Below are 11362 nucleotides of genomic sequence, written 5' to 3'. Positions count from 1 at the left end.
ACAGGCACGCGCCACCATGCCCAGCTAATTTTTTGTATTTTTAGTAGAGACAGGGTTTCACCGTGTTGACCAGGATGGTCTCAATCTCTTGACCTTGTGATCCACCCGCCTCGGCCTCCCACAGTGCTGGGATTACAGGCTTGAGCCACCGCGCCCGGCCCCTTTTTAAACTTTTGACTCTTATAATAACACAACTTAAAACACACATTGTACAGCTGTACAAAGACATTTTTCTTTATATCCTTATTTTTTTTTCTATTAAACATTTTATGTTTTTTGTTAAAAGCTAATACACAAACCCACACATTAGCCTAGGCCTACACAGGGTCAGGAGCATCAATACCACTGTCTTCCACCTCCACGTCTTGCCCACTGGAAGGTCTTCAGGGGCAGTAACACACATGGAGCTGTCATCTCCTGTGATAACAATGCCTTCTTCTGGGTACCTCCTACAGGATCTGCCTAAGGCTGTTTCACAGTTAACTTAAAAAAATAAGTAGAAGCAGCATGTTGCAAAATAATGATAAAAGTATAGCGCAGTAAACACATAAACAGGTGCAGCCATTTATTCTCATTATCAAATATCATGCACTGTACATAATTGTATGTGCTACACTTTTATATGACTGGCAGCACCACGAGCACACGAGCAAGGCATTGCGCTGCATTGCAATGCTACAGCATCACTGGGTGATAGGAATTTCCCAGCTCCATTGTAATTTTAGGCAGTCTGTCATTGGCCAAAATGTCATTAGTGGTGCTTGACTGTAGACTGTAGTTTCAGCTTTGAGTTACTAAGAAGAGTGACAAACATTTTAAGTAGATTTTGAAGGGGTTATTGTTTTTATGGTTAATTTCTAATTTTGCTATATCAAGGTAAGAGCAGCTTTAGAATTTGTTTAATTCTTTGGACTTAAATCTTGGCTAATTTTTGTGAATGTTTCTGGGGTGTTTAAAAAGGATGTGTGGTTTTTATTTCCCATTTATTGAGTATAAATCTATATGATCGAATCTGTTAATTTTATTATTTAGATGTTCTTTACCCTTTCTTCTACATTGGTCTATTTGAACTGCCATGCTCTACTACCTGTATTAAATTTGCCACTGTGTGTGTGTGTGTTCTCCTTATAGTTCTATCAGTGTGTGATTGATACATTTCCAAACTACATTGTTAGACACATGTAGTTTTATGACTGTTACATATTTTGGATGGATTATACCTTTTATCAATATAAAATCTCTCTTTGTCTTGTTGAATGCCTTTCACCTGGAATTCTATTTCTGCTACTGCTATTATTACATCTACAATGTGAGCCTTATATGGTATTTGTTTTTCCATCCTTTTTATTTTCATTTTCTTTAGGTCATTTTGTTTATATCTGTTACAAACAGGCTAGAGCTAGATATCTTAAAGTCAACAGAGTATCTTTTAACAGTGAACATTGGCTCAATAATTTTTAGTAATTATCTTTTTTTTTTTTTTGAGATAGAGTCTCGCTCTGTCGCCCATGCTGGAGTGCAGTGGCACAATCTTGGCTCACCGCAACCTCATCTCCTGGTTTCAAGTGATTCTGTTGCCTCAGCGTCCTGAGTAGCTGGGACTACAGGCATGCACCACCATGCCCAGCTAATTTTTTTTTGTATTTTTAGTAGAGATGGGGTTTCACTGTGTTAGCCAGGATGGTGTCTATCTCCTGACTTCATGATCCATCTAACTCGGCCTCCCAAAGTGCTGGGATTACAGGTGTGAGCTACTGCACCTGGCCTATCGTTGTTCTTCTTCCTGCCATCTCATTTCATTATTCTAATTTCCATATTTTATTTATTTATTTTTCTACTTTTGCTTTACCTTCCTTTTGACGTTTGTCCATTTTTTCCTCCAGTGGTTTAGAATGTATACATTCCATTTCTAGTTTTTTAGTGATTGACTTTTAAATATTTAACATATGCATTTATACATACTTTCCCTTAGTTTTGTACAGAATTAAACAGCATCTATTTCTTACCCCCAAACAAGAGAAGAATCTTAGCATGGTTTCAGGTTTCTCATTCTTCTACCACCTCACCCCCTACCTTGTAGAGATAACATAAAATATTACTTCCAAATCGTCATTAAGGTTTTGTACATTTCCCCCTCAACAATTATCTGACTTTATATAAACTTTATAATGTCCTTGTTCGTAACTCACAACTATAGACTTCATTATTTTTTACTCGTATCATTACTCTGCTCATTCTATTTCTTTGATTCATATTTCATTCTGTGGAAGTACAGCCTGAGTAATTGCTTCAAGGAAGGCTTATGTGGGGGAGTAAACTTTATGGGTTCTTACGCTTTTGGAAATGTCTCTGTTTTACTTGACTACTTGAATGCTGTTTAGACTGCATATAGAGGGCCAGGTTCAAAAATACATTTTCCTTGTAATTTTGAACATATTATTCCATTGTCTTCTATTATATATATACTTTTGTTAATGAGAAGTCTAATGCTAATGATGATTTTGAAGGTAATTCCCCTTTTCTTCTTTGGCAACACTATTAAAGAGACTTCCTTCTCCATTGTGCATTCTTGGCACCTTTGTCGAAAGTCAGTTGGCTATAAATGATTGGGTTTATTTCTCAGGTTTCTATCCTGAGCCATTGCTCTATGTGCCTGTTTTTATGCCAGTACCATGCTGTTTTGGTTACTATAGCTTTGTAACAGATTTTGATATCAGGCAATGTAGTGCCTCCAGCTTTGTTCTTGCTCAAGACTGCTTTGGCTATTCAGGGTCTTTTGTGGTTCCATATGAAGTTTAGGATTGTTTTTTCCATTTCCATAAAAAATGACTTTGGCATTTTGATAGGAATTGTATTTGTAGGTTGCTTTGGGTAGTATGGTCATTTTAACAATATTAATTCTTCCAATCCATGAACACACAATATCTTTCCATTTATTTATGTCACCAACTATTTCTTTTATTATGTTTTGTAAGTTCTCAGTTTATAGATGATTCAATTTACTCCAATTTATTTTGTTTTTTTTGTTTGTTTGTTTTTAATTTTTTTATTTTATTTTTTTATTTATATATATATATATTTTTTTTTGTTTTTTTTATGCTATTGTAAAAGGGGCTGATTTCTTAATTTCTCTTTCAGATAGTTCATTATTAGTGTAAATAAATGCTACTCATTTTTGTGTGGTTGATTTTGTGTCCTGCAACTTTACTGAATTAGTTTATCAGTTGTAATACTTTTTCAGTGGTCTTTAGGATTTTCTATATATAAGATCATGTCATCAGCAAACAGAAAATTTTACTTCTTCCTTTCCTATTTGGATGCCTTTTAAAAAAATTTTTGCCTAATTTCTCTGGCTAGGACTTCCAGTATTATTATGCTGAACAGAAGTGGTGAGAGGGGGCATATTTGTCTTCTTCCTCATCTTGAAGGAAAAGCTTTCAACTTCTCACCATTAAGTATGATGTTTGCTGTGGCCTTGTCATATGTGGCCTTTATTGTGTGGCAGTACGTTCCTTCTATGCCTAATTTGTTAGAGAGACTTTTATCCTGAAAGGACGTTGAATTTTGTCAAATGCTTTCTCTGCACCTATTGAAATGATCATACGGGTCTCTTTTCCTTCATTCTGTTAATATGGCGTATTATATTTATTGATGTGTATATGTTGAACCATCCTTGCATTTTTGGAATGAAATCCACTTGATCATGATGCATCATCTTTTCCAGGTACTGTTGGATTCAGTTTGCTAGTATTGTGTTGAGGATTAAATGAGGATGAAGCCCAGTGCATGTGGACATAAGCACCCAGCATGGCAAATGGCACAGGTGCTGGGAGTGGTAGATATCTGTACGTATTGGACAAGAAAACCGAGGTTCAGAAAAGTTAGATGTCTCTGTCAAGGTCACGAAGTGTGTCACCAGGTTGGCTTTGGGCTTGTTCAGATTCCAAGCCAGGCTACTTTCAGCATGTGACTTTTGCTACCCTAATGGCTTTGGCTGGTTTCCAGCAGGTGTGCCACTGCCCAGTGTGTTGCTCCGTGGAAAGTTATCATAAATGACAATGGAACCACTGGCCTCTTTGTCAAGTGGATGGCAAGCACACATCCTCTCCCTTCCTACTCCCCAGGAGACAGTTCCCTCTCATTCTACAACCAGGTCACAGCATGGCACCATGCAGGGGTGTGTGTGTCTGTGTGTGTGTGTGTGTGTGTGTGTGTGCGCATGTGTGTACCTGTGTCCTCAGGGACCCACCTGAAGAGGAGTAGCACAGCTTGGGGGAAGGTCTGAAAGTTGTTGTTCCGGTTGATCTCTGTGGTATCATTGAGGGCAATTTTCCCAAACACCTGGGAGAGGGAAGGAAAAGGTGTTCAGTGACTTGTGGACAGAGAGGGTCCTAATTTTCCACCACTGTTCATTGGTCTCTTCAGGGGTCTCACGGGTCCGTGGAACTGGCCAGTCCACAGGCTGAACTGTCTTCCCATGCAACATGGCAGGCACCTACTGCCCCACTCAGCCCCTAAGCCCAATCCCCACACTGGACAAGTGTGAGAACCAAAGTGCCCACAGCCTCGGGAAGATCCCTGCAGCCCAGTGGGAGCTGGAGCTGAGAGCAGTGCATGCTGGGACTGGGACCCGGCTTCTGACAGGACATAGGATGCACTGGCCTTCTTTACTTTGCCATTTCAAATCTGCATGCCCAAGCACTCTTTCAAATTTAGTTCCTGCATTTTGGAGCGATACGGAGTGAGTGATCGGGAGCCAGGGCAAGCTTAATTCATTCCTGAAATCCCTTTTTTCCCTGTTTTTTTTTTTTTTTTTTTAAGCTGTGCTTACCTTAGAAACTGCCACCTTTATCAGGTATCAAGGTAGCTCTTTTAGTCTCAAAAGGTTTTGGCAACTGAATCTTGGGTCTTTCTGTGATGAGCAAATAGGGGACTTCCTGAAGGAGTGGCCAAGGAAATGCTCTGGGCTAGTGTGGGTGCCCTGCCGAGTTTGACCTTGGAATCTCAAGCTGGATCCCTGAGTCGGGAATGGAGAGCTCCAGGTTTGCAGTGAGAGGAGCAGTGGGCGCCTGGGAAGGGAGGCTTCAGAAAACTGCTGCACATTTGATGCAGTGAACCCTGCCTTGATTTGGCCCTTCCTTGCTTCCTCCTTCCTTCTCCCTCCCTCTCAGTCATTAGCTTCAAATGAATCTGATTGGGGTAATTCTCAGGCCCATCAGACCTGGACAAAAACAGTGGTGCAGGGCAGACACACCTTGCTGCTGCTTCTTGAGAAGGGGCTGTGTCTCTCCCGAGGCCCCTTGCATAACTCGGGAGTGTCTTTCCTCTACCAAGAGCAGAACCCAGGCTTCGGGGAGGGAAGCTCTCTGGGCTACGTATTCTGTACCTGGACATTCTCCTGTTACTTACAGGAGATCCATTTGGGGTAAGTTCCAATTCTTGTGGCCTTTTGGGCTTCAGAAAATGGAAGAGGAGGGAGAGGGATGGTCAGGAATGAGAGAGAGAAGGGAGGGAGGAAGGCATTAGGGAATGTGGTTCCGGGAACTGGGAAGAGATAGAGCAAGAGGCCAGGAGGTGGGAGCCTCCTTACCTGCATCCCGATCACCGCGTAGATGAAGAACAGCATCACGATCAGGAGGGCCACATAGGGCAGGGCCTGGAAGGAAGCACAGGAGACTCCCATAAGGCCCGAGTGCAGAGGCCAGCTGGCCCCTTCCCAGGGAGCGCTGCACCCTTGTCTGCAGCCATCAGCTATCTCCTGGTTTGGGCTGGGGGACATTTCCAAGAATCCCACAGGACTACAGGGAACCTGGGAGAAGGCCTGAGAAACCAGAACTGACTTCTCATTTCAGTTTGGTTTTCAAAGCAGGCTGTGGAGTAATGATATAGTGTGACACTACCTGGGCAAAACAATCAAGAATCAGCAAAACCTGCTCCGACGACACATGTGCAGTATGTTTGTACAAGGCAGGAGGAATGGTGGAGGACAGCACTCAGCTGACTGTGGTTACCTGTGAGTGGGGTGGTGGCAAGTTACACCCTCTCTTTACACAGCTTAACTCTGTCCCACTAGTTGTAGTGAGTGGGTATTACAGTTGCAATGAAAACATTTAATAAGGAAAAATCTAGCAGAAAGATCATGGGTTCAAATCCTGTTTCTGCCACTTTCTATCTATGAGAGCTGGGGTGCTTAACTTCTCTTAGCTTCAGTCTCCTCATGGGAAATGTGGAAATAATAACAATAATGACCTCTCAGAGGTTTCGTGGTTTAAATGATTTAAGGCCTATAAAGTGCTTAGTGCAATGCCTTGCAGAGTTGGGCTCCATACGTTCTATTTGCTCAATGTATTACCTGTCTGGCAGAGCCAGAGCCCCCGCCACTTCTGGGGAGAGGCCATGGTTCCTGGGATGGGAGGTAGAGCCCGCACTCCCGGGCGCCACAGCAGCCCCAGCTGCCGGTCACTAGAGGGTGCCGCGAGAGCACACGCCACCGTCAGGCCTCACAGTCACCCAGTCGGTGCCTCTTCCCAGCCCCGGGAGATGTTGTGGGTCAGGGTGCGTATGTTGGGTCCCTCTATGGCCACTCACAGCCCTGGGTCCCTCGTGCATTCAAGGACAGGAGTGGTGGCAGTCCTGCTTCTGCTGGTGTCTACCATTCCGAATCCCCAGAGCCTTGGCTGAGTGTGACACTGGGTGCAGGAGCCTCAGCTCAGCATCAGGTGGGGGTCAGCCTTGCCAGCTCGGAGGAGGCCTGGCCATTGGGAGCTCCCTGGAGAGCCTTGGATGGTCAGTCCCTGGCAGGAGGCTCTGGGGGCCGAGCCAGGACAGGACTCCCACTGAGGATGGGCACCTTTCCTCTGGTTATAGCCATGGGCACACCTGGACCAGGCCCAGGCACACCCAGTCCCCAGGCAGGGACTGGCCGGGGCAGGGGACAAAAAAGCCATCTTCCCCCACGGCCTCTGGTCTTGAGAAGGCTGAGAGTGGCCCCTCCATTGTGGGGAGAGGAGTCTGCCTTCCACCAGCCAAGGGGAGCAGGGAACAGCCTTCACGGTTCTGCGCTCATCTGGGGGAATTCAAGTGACCCAACAGCTTTGCTTCTTAACTTCAAACCTACGAAGGCTCCTCTGAGCTGGCTGGGGCTGATCATCATTCTGTTTTAACCGGGAAATAATGGCTGAGCAAAGGAACTAATCATGTGGCCAGGCAGTCCTGGGCTCATTCGAGGGGCCTCTCTTGCCAAGTAGAGGACACCAGGGTCCTGAAAGTCTGGCCAAGGACATAACAGGTGCTGGAGCAGATGCTGCTGAAATGCCCATGGGAAGGAGGGTGACGGCCAGATTCTGAAAATGCTGAATTCGAAGAGCCATAGCAGTCACCAGGTTGTCCAGGCCCTCCTTATCACAAAACCCCTTTGTCCAGTAAATTCTTGCCGAGAAAGACATAAATGATGGGCAAAAGTAAGGCAGACCCTTTCTGCCTCCCCTTAGCTCCCATCCCTCTTTTACTGCCTGGCCTTCTGGGGCTCCGAGCCTGCCTTGGAAACCACGCGCTTTGTCTAAGCCTCTCAGTGCGAAATGGGGAGCCAGGCAGAGCTGCGGAGTTCTATCACTCAGAGGAAGCAGCAGAGCCCCAGAGTGGAGGGCTCTTCCCGTGCCAGCTCTGCTCCAGGCCAGGTGGCAGACCTGAGATCCTCAGGCCACAGGACACGAGGGGTGGCTACCTGGAAGGACTTGATGAAGGTCCACAGCAGCGTCCTGATGCCCTCCCCGCGGCTCAGCAGCTTCACCAGGCGCATGACCCGGAACAGGCGGAAGAAGGTGATGGAGATGCGGGAGTTCTCCTCTGCATTCTGGAACCCGTCGGCAACAGGAGGCGCAGTTAGCACAGCAAGAGGGGGTAAGAAGAGGAGGGCCCCTCCGAGAAATACAGCCCTCAGTGGCAGTGGCGGAAGGCAGGCCAGGGTTCGCTGCACTAGACTTCCCCCTTGGATGGGAGGGCAGCCGCCCACCTTTAACGGGTGGACAGCGCAGCCCCACGGTCTCTGCAGAGACAGACTGTGCCCAGGCCCCTGGGCTGTGGTCCTGTTTTTTTTATTCTCCCCACTTCCCCTTCATTCCTAGTTCTTAATGTCCTGGATGGAGGAACAGACGACTCCATCAGGAACTTCCACATGCTTTGGAGTCTTCTAGGTCCAGAGCCAGCTGCCCTGGGAGTCCCTGCCCCTGCACTGCTGAGGAAGCAGCCTCGTTTGTCTGGGCGGAGAGTCCTGTGTCCGGAGTGGGGCCCAGTGCTCTGTGAGGAGGTGGGTTGGTGACAGCCTCTTTCCTGGCTGTAGGTATGAGTGCATTTGGGGGTCCTGTGGGCTGCCTCCAGAAGAGACCTCACATCCCAGCCTCTTGGGACTCCAGCACTTCCCTTGTATCACCTCCTTCTACTTTCCACAGCCGCTGTCCCGAAGGGAGGGACTAAGGGTGCTATTCTGTGCTGGGAGAGGGGCTGGTTTGCAGCCCTTGCTCTGAAGCTGTTGTTCCTACTCCCCTCTGCTCTGGGGCCTCTAGGAGGCTCCAGCCTTCCAGGCTGTACAAGACCTTGGAACGGAGAGGGTCATGGGTCAGGGTAAGGGAAGGGAGGCCTTTCTTGCAACTGATGCTCCTGCAAATGGTCTCCCTCAGGGACCCTGGGGAAGGGGAGAGGGAAGGTGAAGGGGAGGGAGGGTGGAATGCAGGCCAAGGTGAGTGGAGGTGCTTGGGCAGCTGCTGTTGGACCTTGGGGAGCCTGGGGGTTGGGCACATGCCTGGCCTGGGCTCGGGGGGCAGGATGGGCCGCCCTGTCATCCTCTGCCTCCAAACCTGAGAACTGAGCTGACTCCCCACTTGGCCCTCCTTCTGCCCACACCAGCCTGGTGAGCAGGAACCCAGGAGGGAGCCACTGCCACATCCGGAGCTAGTGCAGCTCACCCAGCCCTGCGGGCACCTGGAGAGAATGGACCCTCGGGGCTTCCTGTTACTGTTCCCATCCACACCACCCTCGAGGTGGGAGGTCTCAGGTTGTTCCTGGGGCCACCTGGATCCTCCCCGCTCCTTGCTTTACCTTGCCACTTGTTTATTTTTAATTATTTCTAGGTCAGACTCTCCCTGGCAATATCCAGCGTGAAAGCCCTTCTAACTGCACTGCCTGCCCTGGCTGACCCTAATGTGGCATCAGAGACTGCTCCCCTCACTATGCAGGACAGGAGATTATGAGGGAGGCAGGGAGACACGGAGGCAGCGAGACCCGGTGGCAGCCACCACCCTGCACAGAAGCAAGCCAGCGATCTCTCCTGATTTCCAGACCTTCCAGGCAGGAGAATAGCAAAAATATTTCTTATGTTTCAGAATCACAGCTGCCTCAGTTCCTCCTAAGGCTCCTGTTCCCCTCAAGGCAGGAGACAGACTGGCAGGTCTCAGGACCTGCTGCACGGGTGTCTGAGGGGCTGGGTGGAGAGCTGTGGGCAGCAGCCCTGTCCTGCCCTGGGATCTGCCCTGCCTGTGTGTTCTGAAGCCTTTGATGCCCTTAATCTCTGTATTTCTATCACCTGTGTATCTATTTGAAATTCTATTTTCACTCCATAAAAGGAGATTGTGTTCCCCCAGAGGAGTATGCAGAGGAGGCTTAGGGTTTTATAACTCAGCTGTCAGTTGCACTGTGTTCAGGAAAGGAGAAAAAAAGAAAGCACAAGCTTCAGTGGAGAACTTCAGCTGCAAGTGTCAAGAGTTTGAGAAGCTGGTGCCACAGGGGCATCTGGGACTGCTGAGTTAAAAAAACAAAACAAACACACAAAAAACCAAAAAACACCCGACACGCAGCTTGCAGTGTGAATTCCATTCCACTGTTCAGACCCCTGCCCGGTGGCTGCTGTTTCCTAATGCTGCTTGACAAGGGAAAACACACGCGGCCGTTTGGACGCACCGATTTCCCCTGATAAACCGAATGACGGTGCAAAGACGAGGCAGGTCCAGACAGCTGATCCAGAAAGCAGGGTCCCCAGGAAGTGGGGTAGAGCACCCTGGGTGCAGCCTTTGTTGTGGCGGCCTTGTGGCCAGGCGGGGCCAGGCTGCACCGGGGAATAATCAACCCACCCAAGCTTGCCTCGGCCTGCAGACTTTGTGGCTCAGTCAGTCAACCCACTGGTCCTTCTAAAATCTCATACTTGGCCCGGTTTCAAATGCGTAATGGCAGCCTTTTGGGGAAGGCTGCGCCAAGGGGGCTTCAAGGTCACACTGAATGGTGTCTCTTTTATCACTTTAGCCAAAGCGAATCACAGACTCCTACACCAGGAGTGGTCCCATCAACAGAGCTCACTTTTCTGCTTCCATCCTGCTGCAGAATAGTGGCTGTAGCCTAATTTTAACGGACTTGAGGAATTTAGAAAAATGCAAGGGGTAGCAAGGTTGGAGTGGCTGGAAATTCAACCACACTCTCAGTAACAAATATCTCTGCTTAAACCTCTTACGGTGGCCTTTCACTTGAAGCACAGGGAGGCTAGGAGCCACGGACACTGATTAATAGGAATCATCATCCGCCCTTCCATCTCTTGGCTAGAGCACCTCTTTCTTCCCTCCTTACCCTGAAGCCCTACCATGGCTCTCATAGGTACCCTCTGCAAATTTCTCACATCGGATTAAGGTCAGAGGCTTTGGCCAGTGGAGTCCTCAGGGTGTTTAACAGGAAATGGCCCTCGGGTCCCATTCTCTCCCAGTGGCTTGTTAGATAGTCAAGATCACAGTGAATTACCACCCCAAGGAAAGCTCAGGGGTAACACAACAACACTGCACAAAAGGCACCTTCACAGCTCACATAAGAAGGGAACAGGCAGGCAAGGCACACGGCAGACACGGTGGCCACATGCAGTGAGAGCCAGGCAGGGCTCCCAGGGACTCTGGAGGTCGGGGTGGGGTGAGTGGGGGTGTTAGAGGGGGCCACAGAAGCCGGGAGCGTGGTTGGGAGGGTTGGTCTTACCATAGAGGGAGAGCATTGGGTATGTTCAGCTGGCTTTAAAGAAAGGCAGATAGAGATAAGCTGTAATGAGTCTCCCATGAAGATGCCCGGTATTCTAGGTCTTGGCTAACACAGGAGCAACACAGTGGCAGAAGAGGGCAAAAGGAAACAAGTGAAAGAAACATGAAAGTGTAGGCCTGGCAGGTCCTGGGCATCCCCGTGAGTGTGGGGTCTGTGTTGCTGGGTCTCATGTCAAACCAGGACTCATAGGCATTCTTCTGCCTATGAGCTTTAAATAACTCATGTCCACAATATTATTAGGTAAGCAGCTGAGGTCTTCGGGACTTTGTGGATGGAGGTTTGTAATGTTTTGTTTTAGAGA

General features: G+C 48.0%; 1 protein-coding gene across 31 annotated transcripts in view; it reads right to left on the bottom strand.

The window, feature by feature from the left end:
- CACNA1C (calcium voltage-gated channel subunit alpha1 C) overlaps window positions 1-11362 on the bottom strand; it is a 705432-nt gene that overhangs the window by 33739 nt on the left and 660331 nt on the right. For all 31 annotated transcript variants that reach the window (XM_017545494.2, XM_017545500.2, XM_017545495.2 and 28 more), the window contains 4 exons: window positions 11002-11034; window positions 7724-7852; window positions 5591-5656; window positions 4250-4341 (listed from right to left, as the gene is read on the bottom strand). In XM_017545494.2, the coding sequence (XP_017400983.1) occupies window positions 4250-4341; window positions 5591-5656; window positions 7724-7852; window positions 11002-11034 (320 nt within the window). The remainder of the gene's footprint in view (window positions 1-4249; window positions 4342-5590; window positions 5657-7723; window positions 7853-11001; window positions 11035-11362) is intronic.

The sequence above is a fragment of the Cebus imitator genome, unplaced genomic scaffold (genome assembly GCF_001604975.1).
Source record: "Cebus imitator isolate Cc_AM_T3 unplaced genomic scaffold, Cebus_imitator-1.0 Scaffold179, whole genome shotgun sequence".
Lineage (NCBI taxonomy): Eukaryota > Metazoa > Chordata > Mammalia > Primates > Cebidae > Cebus > Cebus imitator.
Note: the sequence above shows the minus strand (reverse complement) of the source record. Positions and strands in the feature narration are given on the sequence as shown.